We start from the raw sequence: 19,135 nt of genomic DNA, 5'->3' as shown, positions 1-19,135 counted from the left end.
CCCTGCAAAGATAAATACTATCCTGTGAAGACATGAGTGAAATCATCAAGGAAATGCAAACAGCTATCTTTCCAAGGCAGAACTGCCTATTTATCACTATAGAAAAGACTGAAAAATAGTGTTTACCTTAATGGAGTTATCTCGTAGGCCACTGATAATCTTTTCATCATCATACTGTAAACAGTAGACACCTTTGCTATTTTCAGAGCGGCACTGAATCCTCTGCAAATTGTGTCGCCCACATCGCCAGTTAGATTCTATAGTCTAACAAGAGGGCAAAACAATTAGACGTTATTCATGAAGCTGCATGCTTCATCATGATTATGGCAACAGCTACACCACTTTCTTTCCCACTTTTACATATCTCATTCTTAACGTTTAAGTACGTAAAACTGAAATGTATCTACATTTTTTCCTAATAAAAATACACAAAATACAATATATCACAGTTCATACTTCTGTATTTTGCCATGAAAAAACACAGATTAGTGACAGAAGATGATACCCAACCAGCCCTAATGAGCATATCTTCAAAGGAGCCATTAGAGACACACCATTCATGAAAATTCAGTTTCCTCCTGTCTTTACACTGCTATCTGGCATTGGCAGTAAAGATTAAATCAGAAACTCATATAAAACCATGTTCAACATCACATGTGTAACTAACATTACAAAACTGCTGAGCCCAAAACAGAGGTCACTGGAGCTCTGGAGCTTTCCCTTTGCCACCCAGTCATTTGACCTATTAGCAGTTGTTACACATCTCAAAGTGACTTTGACAAATGAAAGCTTTCTCTAAGCATCTTAAACTCCAACAAAAATCTAAAAATAACAAAACAGGGACTGTAGGATTTCAAACCATCCTAGGAACAGCTATCAAAACTTTTTAACAACCTCCTCTAATCTTAAAACGTGCAGAAATTTAGTCCTCAACATTCTCATTCTGAGAGATATTTTTAAGGCAAGAAACCTGACACATCTAAACAGGCCACAAACTATTTTCTAACAGAACCAGAAGTCACTTCCATATTTTAATTGGATTTATTACTTGTGAGAAGGCCCAAGCTGATTTCAAAGAAATAAGGGATTTTAGTTCAAAAGCTTGCAATAACATTCACCAGAGGATGAGTGCACAGAACTCCAGGCCAACATCTGCAGTACCTAGGCCGGCTGGGATGCTTTCCATTTTCCGATGCATGCATCGGAACAGATCGTTTATTTGACGATTTCCCCGGGTTCCTCCTCCCCCTCCAAAAATGCTGCATGGAAATCCAGGGAGAAGCTGATCAATTGTCACTTTGATTGGAAAAAGTGTATTTATATCCAAATCCTAATTTTAAAACAATGGCAAGCTGCTCTGTGGTTCCATGCAGTTGTTGTTCTCCCCCCAAGACTAGAAAACAACTGAAGCACTAATTAAGGACAAAAATGCAGTGCATGCATGACTTCCAAATTCTAAGAAAAGATGCCTACTATAAGGGAAAATTAGTCTATTGCTTTGTTTTCCATGCATTTGCTCCTTCAGTTGTCTCCTATTATGCAATTTAGAGAGAGAATTATACACAGTTATAACACAAACCTGATGGGTCACAGAGATGTATCTAAATGATAAGTACAAAGGGACGCTTCTAGGGAGGCATGCAGACAAGTTATTCACCCCCCTTCATTCGCTTTCAATTTGGTGGGGAAGCTAATGAAATTAAGACAAGTCATTTGTCAGTCTGAGATCCACTAGTCTCTAGTGCACTGCTAATTTTCAGGCTGTTCGAAGCAGGCTTAAAAAGTTCAAGCTTGACAGTGGTTCAGCCCTGGATTCCTGCCTCGAAGGTGGCAGGCTGTTCAGTGTGGGATGGAGGTTTTGATGAGGAAGGACAGGCAATAGGATGCAATTCTCAAGCTTTACCTGAAGATTTATCACCTGAGCTTGGAGGGCAGAACTGCAATTCATTAACTCCTTTGCTGTCACAGAGAGGTGACAGACTATGCTCGGAAACAGGAGGAGATAGTTTTAGACATTCATAGCATGAACTAGTATAATTAAAGATCCCAAGGCAAGGTATTTAGAAATGCGTCACTAAAGACATATGAGATTAAATATCAGATTTGAGTTAACCAATTTAAACCGTTCTAGCAACCATGTATGTTCAGAAGTTTAATTCTAAGAAGAGTTCAAAGGGAGAGTTTCCTCTAAAGCAACTTTTTTGGAAAGCTCTGGAATATGTAGTTTTACATAACATGTATTGGATTATTCTAGCTGGTGAGTGCTCCAACACCATTCCAGCACTTTCACACTTCAGGTCCCTGCAACAGTGATTAGCCATAGCTACAGGATATATTAAGAACATCACAAATCAGAAATTTTGTTCATAACAGTTAGTTTTCTAAACAAACCAGTAGTCAATAAAAATATGCTGATTTAATTCTTTGAGGTTCACTATAGGAAGCTACTGAATAAGCTTACCATAAGAAAATGCTGGCTTCAAATAAAAGAAACTAAAGTTTTATTTATACCTATGCGAAGGCACGATGAAGCAGTAAGTCATATGCAGGTGCACATTTTAATTCTATGAGTAGATGTCATTGCATTTAGACATTATATGATTATATGGTGTGGCTACTGTGGGAAAATACTTCATGTTTTTTGAGAACTTGTAAAATCCCCTTACACTGCGTAAATTTTCAATATGCTGGGAAAGTAGCCACAAAACACAGAGAATATACAGCAGCATTTAAATTGGCAATAGAGTGAAAACAGATGTGTACGTATAGAGAAATAACATTATTTTAGATGACTAAATACAGCTGAGTGGGTGGGCAACCTGGAGGACCCTCTAAAAAGGAACATGGTTAATACAATACTGGCAACCACATAAAAGCTTCTTGGTATAGGAAATTTCTGGTTGTTACTGAACAGTGCAGTTAGTAAAAGTTTTCAGCTGCAACCTTCTTCCAGGAGATATCTGAATAAACTGTATATGCTGAGAAGGTAGACATAAGTGTTTAAGGGGAAAGGAAGAAATTGCTGTATTTTATGGACTGTTACAAGCATCACTGAGTCAATGCTGAAGAGCCCCACGGTTTATTTGCAAACTTATGATACCAAACCAATATATGCACTAGCCACAACAATAGTTTCTATAGATTCCCCCCAAGTCTCCAAGTTACCAGCCTCTAAACAAGATTCCCCCCAAGTCTCCAAGTTACCAGCCTCTAAACCTGGTTTCACAACTAAAAACAAGATGCTGCAGAACACTATCTCCTTAGTTCACACGCACACAAAATAAAGCTTCTCGCATTTTTCTAAATGCTCACCAGAGCAATAGCAGCAGGTAATCAACGACTACTGTATAACCAGCAAATCCGGACATACGTGGGACTATAACCGAGAACAAACCCTTGTTCACATGCTTTCTTCCAATACCTAAAGCATTAATGCAAATTTGTCTGCTAGAGAAGTCTGAAGATCTAAACAGTCTTCCTTCCCTCCAGTTTCTCAAACAAATGGGTGTACTGACATTCCCGTGAGCATGGTGCCCTAAAAGCTCCTCCACGACATTCTCTTCCCATCCCTACCTCTTGCCAGTAGCTTCTCAATCCACAGCAAATTTATTATGTCCTCAAGTTTTTGAGGAGACTACAGCATTTCTTAACAGAAGCAATCAACAGGCTGTTCCCTGGCACTTCTGGGGATGCCTCATTTACACCGGGCATCTCTCAAAGTTAACCAGAATTAGCAAAATCACTCCTACATTAAATCTCTAGTCTTAGAGGCCAGTTAGAATGAGGTTACTGAGCAGTATCAGCTGAGTTTGATTTGGCCAGTTGTATCAGGGATATACATGGGCTTGTATTGCTCATGTTTTGTTCGTCTTCATGCCTCATCTTCCTTTGTGCTAAGCACAGAAACGTAAGACAGAGTATGCTCAGTGCCATCTCAAATCTAGTCACAGAACTCCAGCACAGCTAAATTTCATGAAGAAATCTGAGCAAGAGCAGAAAGAGGATTAAGAGAATGTCTCTGTACGACCTCAAGCAAAGAGCCCTAACTAGAGGTGTAAACAGAAGAAAGTGGTATTAGTTAAGCAGCAGTCCACATGTATTGGTAGCTCACACTGTGGTGAACTTGGTTAAAATGGCCAGTAGCTATACAGTTACAGACTAGTGAACTTCAAAGCAAGTTTGCCTTTCCATGGATGAGCAAAGAGAAGAGTAAATGAATAGACACTGATCTGGTAAAGAATGCTAGCAACTCCAGCCACAAATGCTGAAGATGCATCTAGGAAAAAATGTCTGAGGTATGGACCTGGGCCTGGAGAACAGCTTGTAGCTGTATCATGTCTCACTACTTTGCCCCATGCATCCACTACTGGATGCTGTCAAAAAACAGGATGTTGTGCTAGCTTTTGATATTTGACCTTTGATATGACCTGTACAGTTTTTCTCCTTCCCCAGAGAGGGAGTATGGACCAAAAATCCTCTCAGCTCCTATTCAGTCAGACCTGTAACAGGAGGATGCAGACGACCAAAGCAGTCACTCTTCCCAGAACAGTCTGCCTTCTCTATCAAGCACTGCTACAAATGCGGCCATGAAGCACGAAATCCCCAAAGTGATCCAAGGGAGCATCTCATAAACAAGCCCTTTCCACCCCTGTGGCTCCAAGTGGCCGTGACACCCACGGACAGGTCCTGCTGGCAAGACCTCTTGAAGCAATCCACTTCCACCAACTTCTGTCAAGTAGGTATAACACACTTTACAGACATAACAAAATTTCAAGCTTTCAGGTTACAGATGAAACATCAAAATAACTTTAAATGGACTCTTGCTGACTCCAGAATGATAGCGGAAAGGAACTACTGTTAACTGGGCAACAAATCAATCCCTTCCAGATCTATAGAGGAAATTAAAAAAAGCCAAAAGCAATGAAAGCAGAGAGAGGTCCCCTGAGGTACTTCAGTGGTATGTGCACCTGTAATACACCAAACACGTGACAAAGAACAGTGCTATCAAAAACCAAAATTGTACATTTTAGTTTCCATTTGACACAGTAACTAACTTTATGCACAATACCGTAAATATACAAAATTAATGCTCTACTTAAATACGTACTTATAAGCCTCTATCATAGCATAGGGGCATTCTAAGTATTTAAACAGGAACAATAAATGCCTCTTTCAAATCTGCAAAAAAAGGGCAGGTTTAGTTTGCCTGTTTGTAAAATGTACATGTGAGGTGTGCAAAGTGAATAAAAGGCGAAGCCAAGGATGTTGTCTGCCCCTTTCAGATGCGAGGGCCAAAACCCCAGTCGTGCACTACTTCGTCTCTGCCGCTTAAAAGCCTCGTTTCATTGGCCAGTTTCATTTTTAAGAAATTGCTTTTGGAAAATGCATGTCTGTGGAGTAGACTTCAATGGCTGGCTGAAAAACCAAAAATATCTCTAGGCACATACCGCTGACCTGATTTCCCCCACAGCCCTACACACACAATTTCTCAAGCTTCATAATTAAGACACTACTAAACAAATACAATTCCTTGGAAATTATACATTAGAACTTCCATAAACAAAGATCTTCCAGAGCTGGCAAGGACTTGGGGTAAGGGTTGACTTTTTCCCTTTTCATGTTTTTCTTTTATATCCAAGATTTTGAAGTCCAGCTCTAGTTCTAAAATGCGAACATTCCCAACGTTCAGAAGGACGTATGGTGTCTATTCAATAGCCCGGAACTAATCTTCCCTAAAGTCTCTAGCAAAATTACATTTTAATTCTCATCTTAATCAAGTGGACCTCAGCCTCCACAGAAACAAGAGGAGGGCACTTTCCATGTGCCTAAAGATAAGGAGAACATTTATGTCTTCTCAGCTCATCACAAGAAATAGATACATGTGCTAATTCTGAAGGGAAAACTGAATAGTTGGCCGAGAGTCATAAATAATATGGAAAAAATCCAGGGACTTGGGGTTCTGGAATCGACACTGTTAAACTTCCCACTTTGGCAATCTGCTGATTAACACAATCCACTTAAGACAGCTGACCTTCACCACCATGCTTTGGGACCGCATCCAGGCATACCCCAGACCAATCACATTATCTCCATAAACAAGCCTCACAAACCCTGAATCAGTTTTCTAGGATAAGCCCCAAATAAGGTTTTCCCTTTAAAAGGGCTCCTAAAGAAGCTTGGCAGTTCAACATCTGACTTGGACACATTTAAAATTACTGGACCACCTCTTGTGAAGTGAAACCTAATTAAATATTTGGCCTCACAGTAGAGGTGGAGAGTAACTACCTCTTTCCAAGAATTTGGTTTCAGATCTCTAAATGTCCTCTTATTTTCAAACCCAATGATTTCAGAAGTGACATTATGTTCCTGAATGCCTTTGGCATGAAACAAGCAGATATTGGCACTAATAAATTTTCAGAGAGGCAAGGGAACCCCACATTGCCAAGTCGTAGTCTGCATTACCTTGCAGCTAACAGCACTTTGTGATTGCACAGACTTCTGACCCAAAAATGCATACAGAACCCAAGGGAAAGAATTTAAATTAGCTATTTATCATTCCTCATTTTCCCTTCCAATTGTTAACTTGGGCTTTGGATTACTCTTTTTTGTCAGTCAATCTAGAAGAGAGAGCACATTCTCCTTTGAGCTTATCTCTACTCACAACCCAACTGTGGTAAATTATTAACTCTACTTCTGTTGTTAGAAACAGTCTAGTAGGATTTGGTTAATCTTTGTCTTCCACAGGTATTACAAGATATGGTATTACAAGATTTCCAGTTACATTAAATATATTTTATTGTATTAAGAAAATCATGTCCTTCATACACAAGATAATCGTCTTGCAAAAATATTTTTAGTTAAGTGCTAATGTGGTAGCTTTGGTTGGGGGTGAGTAACTATCTTTGGCTCATCACTAGCTCCCTAAATTCTGACCCAGTGACAGAAACAGGAAGATCTCATTAAAGGTCTAGCCAAATATTGGAAGAAAAAACATTTTGCAATTCAGAGATAGAAATTCTTCATCACTGCTAAGATGAAAGTCTTAATTAAGAGCTTCTGCACATTGCTTTGAAAAACTAAGAAATGGAAAAAACTATGAAACTGAAGGAGACCATAACTTTAGCCGTAACATTTTCCTCCTCTTATTTTGTTTTTAAGAAGTGTTCCAAATCTTATAGTTGAGTTTTGTTGTTGTCATCATTCCCCACTATGTGCATTTTTAAAAAGTGCCAAAAACTTCCTTTGGTAGTCCTTTAGGGAAGCAGTTCATAAAAAATGACTTAAAGGGTAAAATTCCTTTTTAGAAAAATTATAATAGACTTTTGGAAGCAGAAGAATTATTGGACCCTTAACTGTTGGAAAGGCAGAGTACTGCAATATTTCAGCAGGCTTGAAGGAAACATTAAAAGAGGGGAAAATGTTATGTGGCACAATAGCCCAGCCCTTCTGCCTTCCCCTCCAGTGCAGCAGTTTCAAAGAACCAGGAGTGGGAAACATGCTGCCCGTATAAACTGAACACTGATGATTCTGGAAGTAGCTATGAGTTTTCAGAGACTTCGTCGCTCTAGAAGACTGGACAAAGGTGCATTTGTTTCCTGAATATGGGCAAACAGAGGCTTACACTTATTTTTGGTAAAGTGAATTGCAGAGGCAAGATCCTAAAGTTGACAGCTCCGGGCTCTTTTGAAAGGCATCCACAGGCCATGCACAGCTTTGAGGTTAGTTGCCAATACCTTAAATTTTACCCAAAATGATTGACAGCCAGTAAACACCAAAGGTCTTTCATACATTTATGGACATAAGTATAGACTGGAAAGAAGTACTGGAGATAATCCCTGATTATCCCTGAACAGCTCTAATTCTGCTTCTCTATACTTGCCTCCCTCCAGTTTGAGGCATGCTGGAGTCACCTGTATATCCCAGTAATATTTAACTTAAGGATACAAGCATAGGTTAGTAACTACAGAAATGATACATAACTGGCTGGATTTTCAGGCAGTTTGGAATCGTCAGGAGTTACGGTAACAGCTTACAGTTTCCTTTTCATATACCCAGAAAAGACAGCTCCTTTCCCATGCTAATTTATTCAATATTTTTAAGTAAGAATAATGTCTTACGTACAACGCTACCATTCCCATGTCATTTCAAAGCTTGACACAAAATAACCCCTCACTCTGTATATTTTATCCTTATCACATCATCCCCCTGAGCATTATACAATGCAAAATGAAAAATTATGAGTAGAAACTTTGAAAGAAAAAGTTAGGATTCAAAGAATACTATAAATCTGATTTCTTGACTTCTAAACACTGACACATTTTCCAAGTTTCAAATACGTGAGCCCTTAGTTTTCACACAGTGCAATGTAAAAGTTTTCTCTTAATGTGAGGGTTTAAAGTATTTACTGTTATTTTAATGAAATTCAGTTTTTCAAGAAACATGTCCATTACCAGGATCTCTTTTCAGTGGCACCTTTTCCCTACTCCCAGATGTTTAAAAAGACTGAGTAGTTTTACTTTAGTATTTTTTAGTATCAATATTAGTGGTGGTAGTGACTGAAACATGAGATTTTTTTTTCCCTACTTACTTCTTACTAGTATGAACTATCCGTTTCAAGAGCTTCATGTCTGTGCATCTTATTCTTAGTATATCTACTACAACTAAAGAGTTAAAGTATTAAATAGAAGATTGCAGAAGTTCAAAGGCTAAAAGCCCTCATATCATCTGAGCAATACTCCACCCTCCATTCTCAATAATGAGAATTCCTATAAGATTGTTCTACTTGCACCTTTCAGAAGAATAAATACAAAAATCTGGAATATGACAATGCTGAACTCCTTTGCTGTTTTACATCTGCTCAATCATCATCTTTTCACACTACTTTTTGCCCATTTTCTTTACTAAACAAGGCTGAAATTTTGTGCAAGGCAAGAAAATATCACACTAAGAGTTCCCATTAGTCCAGCAGGCACCTAAGCATCCCAAAGCACTCTGTCATTCCTTATAGAGGAGGTTTTACTTCACATAATAAAACATGTAACATTCAGCTCACAAGTATATCCAGTTTGGCCCTATTTTGCCTAGGTTACGCTTTACACTTAGTTCTATAACTTTAAATGTTTATAAATTGTGTAGCAGGGTTTGTAAAAATAACACTTGAAAAATGGATTATATTTGGCAGCAGCTACATTCTACAGATAGGTTAAAAATCTGCATAATTTGGTTTATTGAGTGCCAAGCAACACAAACTCACATTTGCCATAGCAGAATGATTCCATTTGTTCGCATCTGCCTTAAACAACAGAACATGTGTTTCCCCACTAACGAATTTCAGACCAATAATTTAACGTCCGTCACATGGTTGAAATAAATGCATTACAATCCATGGTATAATTTAGAGTTTTGTGGTGGGTACATAGCAAAACTGAGCAAGACTTAGCATTCTGCCTACTGGCAGAAAAATTAAGACAATCCTGATCTATCAGAAACATGTTAAAAGAGTAAGGGTGCCCCTCAAAGAAAAGAATAATCATTTCTCTAGTCTCTTGACCACAGAGCCTTACTGGGTTTATCACAATAGGACAGATTATTTTTGTTATCAAAGTCAGTGGAGGGGAAAAAAGAATTCCATACACTGAAGAAAGCTATATTTGTGATGACAACAGCTTTCAAAGTAACAAGTTACTAAACCAGTAGAGTTTAAATGATTAATATTACGGAGTTTAACCCTCAGGCCACTTTCTAAATGCATGTAACCAACACCCAGTTTCATGTAGTATGTGGAATAACCTTGGAGTAATTATAAATTTCCTAAAACAACTATTTTATTAAAATCCACAGTGCAAGAATCCCAAAATCTTTAAATGAAAAAAAGGTGGTATTAACACTTATAATTTGGAAGTAATCTGTTAATGCACATACTGTGGTAGTAAGCTGCTAAGGGTATTCCCCCCCCCAGTTTTTGGAGAGAGAGAAATCACAACAGAAGTTGTGATATCAATATGTATAATATGCTTCTCTGCTCTAACATCAGCATGTTTGGAACATTACGAGTGTGAAACATTATTTCTGCTGCAGATATACATCAGAAAACATACCTCTATATCCTGTATTATCTTTGGGTATAAGGACCTGTAAAATGAATTTGGGGGGCCATCTGTTGGTCTGTTTTTAAACAGGTACTGATCCCTAGAAAGAACCAGAAATATATTTTTCAGTTTAGTACAGAGAATCCAAGAACTCTAAAGGGATTTAAAAGCTGCAATGAACTAAAACTTATGACACATTTTCACAGAATACTTGTAATAATTACTTGGTATTGAAATTATAACCCTTTTGATTTTACAGTTTGACAGCTGTATTTAAAATGTCCAAGACTGAAAAGAAAACAGGTATTTTCCTTATGGTTTTCTGAGTTAGGGTTTACTGCTCCATAAGGCTTTTTGTCAGTAGGGTGTTCTCCTCTTGCACAGCTCTTTAGAATATGCCTTGCATTTTCTTTGCTGCACCACTAGAGAGCACAGAAAAACAAGCTTCTAAAGCAGAACACCTCGTATCTTCAGATACTTGTAAAGAATGGAAAAATCCAGTTATCACACCAAAGGCGAGGAGAGAAACCTCCATAGGCAAGGTTGCTGAAGCCCAATCCACCACTTTACAAATGATGCAAAAGAGTTTAACCAGAAATACTTAAGAAAAAGCCCTGTGAACTTTCTGCAGCTAGTTTTTGTCAGCTATTACTACATATTAGTTCTCCCAGCAAAACAGAAAGCACACCTTTGCGGACAGACTTACCACGAGAGACCAACTGGTGAAAGACAGACACCAGTGCACGAAAGGGAAGGGGACCAAGCAAAAGGAGAAAGAGGAGGCGACAGCTTTAGCAGTAGCAGGCTGCCCCACAAGTCATCAGCGAGAGCCTTCTCTTCTGCAACGAATGTGCTGTAAAACTGCTGTTTGGCAGAACGTGCTATTATAGAAATATGTCATGGAGAACGCTGTAACGGTAAAAGGTGAATGTAGATGTTGTCAAGGTACTCACCAACCCCTTCGTTCCGACAGCCCTTTCCACAGCGGATCTGTGCGTACCATTCGTTCAATCAGTTTTTTCCATAGCATTCCCTCAGAGATGACCCTCTGCCATTCCTTGCACACCAGCTCTGCTGCGCAGAGCGATCTGGCATCGAGATAGGAAAGGATGTTTTCCGCTATGTGATCTAAGCCTTGCTCTACAGAGAAATAAAGGCAATCAAAGCGTCAGTCTCTTCGTAGCGAGCTACCAACCGCCTCCAAGTTTTGCAGTACATTCAGGGAATGGTAACTGAGCTTTAAGGCATTGGAGCAATGTGATAATTACATCATCATACAGAGAAGTATTAGTTACAAATTAATCCAACAAGCTGCCCTGAAATATCTAACTCCATTTCTTTCCTAGCACAGTCTGCCTGCTGAATAGACAGAGCAGGAGCGTAAAACAAATCTCAACACAGCGCATAACCAGAAAATGTTTTGCTGCTGGACTTTCTGAGCATGCAATGCCCTGAGCTACACGGCCCAAAAAGAAAATCTTCCTCAAGTATATGCTTTACTACGCAGCAGCAACACGAAGCTAAAAGGCTGATTATTTCACTACTCCTTTGCATTTAACAATTCTAAGAATTTAGATTAAGGCAACACAGCAGAAGACAGGACTCCTCAGGAACACGCACAGACATACCCTTACAAGCTCTGCAGAAGGAGCATTAGCAGGGATCCTGCACAAACTTTCGTGCATCAGACCTAAGGACATTTCCTATTCAAACTCTTTCTACAGTCTACACATGGCCGGTCCATTCCCAAATTTTGCTCAGAAACCAGGCGGTAGAGTATACAGTGGAGAGGCCATGCGCTGTGAACTGATGTGGGCTAGGGAAATCAATGAGAATGAGCTGGAAATTAAGTCATTAACTCTAAACAGTGCTTAAATACCTAAGACAACTATGCTGATTCACAGCTTACTGTCACTAGACCCCATCCTGAGGGAAATTACTGAATGACTTATCCTGCAAGCAGACTTTGAGGCATCTCTTCAGCTAAAAAAAATTCAAGAGGGATAGATATTTAAAACATAATGCGATCAGTTCACCTTAAAACATTGGATACAGCTTTTATTTTTGGTCCTGCCAATGTGATTGTGTCTAGTACGAAAATCAGCTAAGAAACCACCAGGATTCGGATAATTCTCAATGAGAGGTGACAGCTCTGCTGCTGTACCACAAGTTCTAGTGCAAAGTAAGTTTAGTTTAGCTTCACAATGATTGCCCAATGTATTTAAAATATCCATACTAATCAGACATTGTCTTAGGATCTTTTCTTCAGCTGCTGTTCTCCCACCCTGAGGGCACACCACCTCCTAGGGGAAAGCGGTGAGGTGCGAGATGACTTACTGTTGATTTGATGAAGTTAAGTTTCCTGGGCCAAAGAATGAGCTCAGCAGCGTATCAAAACCAAACTCTTCAGTAAGGCAACATTACTCAAAATGAAAGCCCGTTGGCAGTAAAAGCCGTGACCAAGAAAGTCTCTCAGCTGCCTTCTACCCTAGCGTCCAGACCTTCTAGTTCAGTTACCCGGACATGTAAGAAGCAACATCTACGTGGACAACTCATGCTCTAATTGTGCCTGCAGCGTAAGGCCAACAAGCAATCGTTATTAGTGGACTGGGGAAACACTGACTTCTCATCTCGAGGATCCTCCCTATCAGAAGCAGCTTATTAACCCTGCTAATGTCTCCCCACCACAGTATGCTTAGATTTACGTATTAGGTGCACTCAACTCCAGGAGTAGTTCAAATAAACTAGAAATCCCAATCTAGCCCACTGACCCAGGTCTTTGTAAGGCAATGTGCTGCAATATGTTCTCTCTCAATCATCAGTGGAGTTATCCAAAAGCACTAGGAGCTTAAGCTGGTGGAGAGAAGCAGTACATCAGTGATGGTGATGAATCCAATAAGCTACCACCGGCCACATGTATCAAGGCATTAAATTATTTTGGTAAACGCTGCCTACGTTTGCTTGTTAGATTTTGTCTCCTGCCGAGAGTGCTAGATAAACAAATGTGATTGAAGTTGAGTAAAGGTACATAGGTAGGACTACTTAGATAGTATATTTGCATTAGATTTAAAAGAGCAATCAGACTCTTCCTGTTCACATTCCTACTGCAATGTCACTGGGCAGACAAGAAATCACAAGGAGGTTTATTACTTATTCCAAAAGACCTGTAATTTTGCCTTCCTCAAAACTCCACTAAATCAGAAATCTAGAATAACTTCATTTTAGTGAATAATGTATACCAATAGGCCAAGCATGGGGGGGGGGGGGGATTTCAAATTAGAAGATGACCTTTTTAATTTGCCACTCTGTCTCATGTCAGCCTGCTTTAGACTTCAAATAGAATTAAAGAAACTTCTATTCATCTTGGAAAAAAGAAGAATGTGTTCAAACAGTCCTCCAGCGAGGTGCATATTGGACTAGGCATGGCCTTTGTGAACTTGAACAGAAAGAAGATGCAAATTTTGATTTCTTAAGAGCCTCTTCGTTTCTTCTACATAATCCAAAGAACTATAAAAAGGTTTCAGGAATCATGAAAGCTCCTACGAAGCAAGTCAAGTTTATCCAAATTTTTCAATGGCAGTCCTAATAACAAATTTAAATAACTGATATATATATAGCAAGGCTCAAGTAACCGGAGGTTCTGTCTCCTGCACTAGCAGTTTGAAGAAAACACCAGGGCCTTATACAAATTGTAAAAGTGGTCTTCTAGTCTTCATCTTCCCCCCCTTTCTGGTGGATACCAACTATAAGATTGTACATGTTGTTTATTTAGGATATAGTTATCAAAAAAAAAAGAAAAAACCTTTTCTGTGTTACTGTGATGCTATATGATTTGAAAAAGTTCTCAAGGTTCTCTACGAAAACATAACCACAGCATCATTTTAGAGAATCAGTTTAAAATCATGACTCATTTGGTATCAAGACGACAGACTAAGTCCTTGTGTAAAGTGGAGGATGCATCTAGATAAAAATAAAGAAAAGGGAACCGGTCTGCTAACTAAGCATCTCTCCGATTTTGACGCTGCAGGTGTGATGAACAGGACACACACCAGGCTTTAAGAGAAACAGAGCTAACAGCTCTTTTAGTACCAAATAGTTGTTTATGCAAAAGCAAAGCTTCAAGTGTAAGATCGGCCTGTGCAGGACACGCGAGCATATCTAGAACGTCTGTAATGCTGCAATCACGTGCCACAGCTCTCTGCACCTTTGCCCAGCACATGACGTTTGGAAAAGGAAGAAGGAAATTTTCTACATAAAGCACTACAGTTCCCAAAGCAAACAGCACACAGGATACGGCAATTAACCATTATTGCCATTGTTATATTAATAGAGCAGGACACCAAGGTTCCCATATGAATTAAAAAGTGTTTAAGGCTCCCATTTCACTGCACCATTTTTCTTTCAAAAGCCAATTTACCACATCTCTGCTTCCAACACCCTCCTCTCCCTCTTCAGACTAAGCTAGTGCTTTTACTCCTCCTAGCATGTCTACTCTAGGTCAGCACTAAAGGTATGTGATATATATATATATATTTATTTATAGGCACACACCACCTACAGGGATATTTAGCCAAATTATTAGGCAATTAAGAGACCATATATTGTACTAAGAAACAACAGAACCGATAATTTAGTTTAATGACTATCAAGCTGCTATGTTTCAAGCTCAGTAAATATAAAAATGAATGATCACAGAGTTTGGAAGAAGTGAGAAGGAAATAAATGTTAATAAAGAAGCAGGTTGCAGTTAAATCAGCAGACCCAGAAATTTTTTTAAAAAGAAAGAATTAAACATTGTGATGCAAAAAAATGAGACTTGAGTATCAAGACACCACCACCAGCTTTCAGCTGGGACAGATGCCTACTGGGTTAATGTTTCACTGAAAGCTTAAGAGGGGTAATTCTGCCTTCCTGACCTAGTCTAGTAAAATAACCATCACGCATCTACAGCATCATTTCAGATCAGGGACCTGTTCACACTGTAATTGCCTAAAAAACACTTAAGCAAACCAGAACTCGGTACTTATTTCACCATATACTTAAAAAGAAAGGTTACGGGACAAAGTAGCCGTGCTGGCATTTGAACACGTTGCAAATACCTGGTTTGCAGTTCTGAGCAAACTTTGCAGTGTAAGAGCCATGGACGGGTCGGAGGGAAAGCAGCAGTTCCCGAGGGGAAAAACAACAAATATTACCAGATGTTCAAATGATGTTCCCGCACAAACCTCCCGTTCACGCATATACGGAAAAACTTATCTGTTACTGCCATCTCCTGGCAACAAACTAAATAATTATCCTCTCCCCATGAAAAAGATGAGAGCTCGGATGAGCTGTAAACTTGCTAATAACTAACCTAATCAAAAAACTGCACTGCAAAGCATCCTTTGAACTCAACGGATGTTTTGACATACCTAAATCTATATATTCTTTCAGCATACCTGTATCATCTTTCAGAAAACATGGACTAGATCTGCTCATGAGTGCACGTGAAACACGCCCCAAAGCTAAGAGCACGGTATCACTTGCCTCTCAGAGGCAGACAAACATTTTAAAGGCAAGTATAAGCACTTTAGGAGTTTCATTAGAGAAAGAAAAAGTCATCTTACAAAAACGACAAAGACAGCAAAGTGATAGCTGATTTCCTGCATCACTTAACAGTGATGCATTAAAAAAGTCATTACGTTGCTACACAATGGGATGCAATAAGCTGCTAAGCTGTTGCATAGGCAGCGTGCAGCATATTCCGTTATTAGCAGCAATCCATAGGCCGTATCTGCAACCCTCAGCACGAGCAGCAGGGCACACGTCATTTATACTGCTTCAGAAGAGTTTGATTTAGATTTCTATTTTGGGGCTCCTTAAGTAGAAAATAAATGACAGTCACGACACTCCCCTAAAAGCCTACTTTGAAGTATTTAGAAGTGTTTCCGTGCATTTTCTAGCAGTCAAAGTCAGTGCAGAAGCTAGTAAGTGAAAAGGAGAAGTCAGCCAGCCCTTTGGGTCTCTTAATTGCAGCCTGAACGCTAATAACCAAAGTGGTCACAACAATTTCTCCAAAAAAATGGAGATTTTCTTGGAGAAATCAAACGCTGCCACATATGGCTGTCCACAGATTATTTCAAGCATATGTGAAGAGCTGGTGAGGCACCGGCAGTCATTAATCCTATATTCTCAGAAAAAGAGAGGCATAAAATTCATCATACCACCGGAGAGCTGTCTTCAGCAGCCCCAACCAAAGCCTCGACTCTGCTGCAGAAAACCACACAACAGGCACTGGGTGGAAAGATGTGCTGGGTGGCTTTCTACTGCACGTGCAGAACTCGGAAGGAAAAAATAGCCTTCGGACCTAAAAAATGTCTGGCCTGTAAGAGACTGACTAAAGCATGGTTCAAGGGTCCTGGGTAATTCAGCAGGATGGATCAGCTTAGTCTTTGGATGAAGAGCTAGGTCCTTTGTGAAACCCACCTTTAAGAAGAGACCAGTTCACCATAACATATGAAGCAGTTAGAGGCAGGGCTAGAGTACAGGTTTTAAGGAGAATTAAGTCTCCACATGAACTCAAGGTATAAAGAAAAGCATCTTCCTTAGTAAACCTCTTTCTTTCCTATAGGTTAGGAATGTTCTCATGAACATTTAGATGTGACTGCCTACCTTGCAGAAGGATTTTTATGTAGCTATGCAATATACAGCTTGGCGAGACACAACCCAAGTGGTAAATACTCGGCATTTTTTTAAATCACTTCACTAACCTGAAGCTTTTTCAGGTCCTTTCCCTTGCGGTGCAATCCTAGTATACCAAATGCTTGTTAATTTTTAAACGAACTAAGCCAAGATTTTTAATAAAAGCTAACAGCAATCAGCTACCACATATCATCTCCACAAGAGCATCAATATATTTATGCCTACTAATCCATGAATACACCTCTCAGGCTGTGACTCTTTCAACACCACATACGGCCTGTTTATTATGGAGCCAATAATATTTCATTGGGTTTTAAGGACCAGCTGTGAATTAGTAGATGCATAATTTTTATGTGTAGCACAGGTCACAGTTAAAGACAGGTTTAAAAGTCAGAAAGATCAGTGTTTCCTGATGTTATTAAAGCAATCTCATCTTGAACGCTACATACTGAGCACAAATGTACAAGTGCTTTGCTTCACCCACTGCTCAGTCTATTCTTAAGATTTTTACTACTAGCAAAGATGTACAGATTTACATTGTTCCCATTAAAAACACGGCATGTAAAATAGTCTTCCTAATTAACACAGAAGGAACTGGTGCAAAGTGCCAATTCTTCATTATAATTAATTCAGAGACCATGCAGGATTCTCTCTCATTTAATTTATGGAAGTTCAAGGTTACAAATACCCATTTCACATTTAAAGTCAGTGAACGGTTCGTTTTAAAAACATTTTCTGAAAGAGGTACCAAAAATTATGCATTTTCTTTAATAAAATGCATCTAGCATTTACTAGTACACTTTCCAAAGAAACAAAGAAAAACATTACTGCTAACTCTTATACCTCAACAGCTTTTGTAGTTTTATAGGAAAATAGTAAAAAATTACAGCTGTTGCCAATTATAGGTACCAGATGAAGGTTTGGTTGAATTTCAATAATAAATTAAAACAATTAAAATCCACAGAGATTTCAAAGCTCAATCTGTAAATATCACTTTGTATGAAAATGAAACCCAAATGTGGGATGTCAACTCTATAAAACCGACTAACATTAGATATGAAACAGTCACTTAGATCATGCAACTGCACAGACTTTTGAAATTTGTTTCTAAAACAATAACAGCACTCTAGCAGGGTTTTGCTTGCCTGACGCAGTGTACAGTCCTCTTGGAGCTTTAACACATAAAACAGATACAAAATTGGCTTCCCCCCCCCCCCCAATCAAAGGTGAAAAGACAGAAATTCAAGAGTCAAAGTTGTAATTCATTTAAGGAAAGGGCACAATTTGGATGAGACCATGCAAGGAGCAGTACGATTGACATCTTAAAGGTAATTAAGGGAATCCAAAGCACAGAGGTGACATAAGTTATCCTTGCAACTATGCTGTCCGTTATACACCGCTACCTTTTCAGTTGTTTTTGGCACGATGTTAGTGCCGCTGGAAGAACAAGGAGCCCTTCTGAGTTGCTCTGAAGATCAAGGCAGATTGATGATATTTGCAATAACTTGTACAGTATCAGTCATATGCCATAATAGTGATTACTAGCCAAGAAAAAAGCCCAACCACAACCCAGTTTGCAAGAACAGACCCTGCAGACTAAACATTTACCCCTGCGCATAGAAAAGCATACCAGAATTATCACTTTTTCCACTGAAGCAAAGGGAAGCCAGATACCACAAGCATTTTCCATTTCTTCTGCATTCGCACAGGTGTAAAAATCAGCAGGGATTGCAGTAAGCAAAGACTATTTTGGTTTAGAAACGAAGGAATTTTACTTCTTCAGGTAGCTGAAACTATCTTTAAAAAGGTTGACAGCTTTTAATGCAGTATTAGCCCAACATGGGATTAATTTCAATCGGCTCAGATTAAACTCCTGGGAACAAATTATACAGGAGTTATTCAAACACTACATGTTCAAATGTAGTTTTCCTTGTGCCTAACGTGCAGTGAAAAATTACCACCACTTAGTCTCCCAATTTCAATTAGTTTTCACAGAAACTTATACACCTTACTGCAACTTGAGGAATGAATAGGCACTGTCAAAGTTTCCATTTAAATATGTGAGACTTGAGATGGGGGTGAGACAAAATGCAATTTATAATTTTTTTTTAAAAAAAAGCATTTTGGATGCATGAAAATTCTGTGCCTCTGTTCAGCATCATGACCAGCAGCAATTGCAGCACAGTAAATTATGAAATCTTCGCTTCTCTCCGGCAGACTGGGAAACTGAATTTTTTGTTTGTTTGTTTTTACGATTTGTACCTTTGGAAAAATAATTACTTTAAGTATGATCACAAACCTCCAAAGATTTCTCCATGAAGTTGAACGACACTGCAAGAAACAGCAGCCATAGGTAATATTAGCTA

General features: G+C 39.0%; 1 protein-coding gene across 7 annotated transcripts in view; it reads right to left on the bottom strand.

The window, feature by feature from the left end:
* The window catches only part of FBXW11 (F-box and WD repeat domain containing 11), an 82,145-nt gene that overhangs the window by 12,854 nt on the left and 50,156 nt on the right, over positions 1 to 19,135 (bottom strand). For all 7 annotated transcript variants that reach the window (XM_064520816.1, XM_064520817.1, XM_064520818.1 and 4 more), the window contains 3 exons: positions 11,042 to 11,228; positions 10,098 to 10,188; positions 127 to 264 (listed from right to left, as the gene is read on the bottom strand). In XM_064520816.1, the coding sequence (XP_064376886.1) occupies positions 127 to 264; positions 10,098 to 10,188; positions 11,042 to 11,228 (416 nt within the window). The remainder of the gene's footprint in view (positions 1 to 126; positions 265 to 10,097; positions 10,189 to 11,041; positions 11,229 to 19,135) is intronic.

Source organism: Dromaius novaehollandiae, chromosome 15 (genome assembly GCF_036370855.1).
Source record: "Dromaius novaehollandiae isolate bDroNov1 chromosome 15, bDroNov1.hap1, whole genome shotgun sequence".
NCBI classification, from domain to species: Eukaryota; Metazoa; Chordata; class Aves; order Casuariiformes; family Dromaiidae; genus Dromaius; species Dromaius novaehollandiae.
This window is presented reverse-complemented; position numbering and strand designations above follow the sequence as displayed.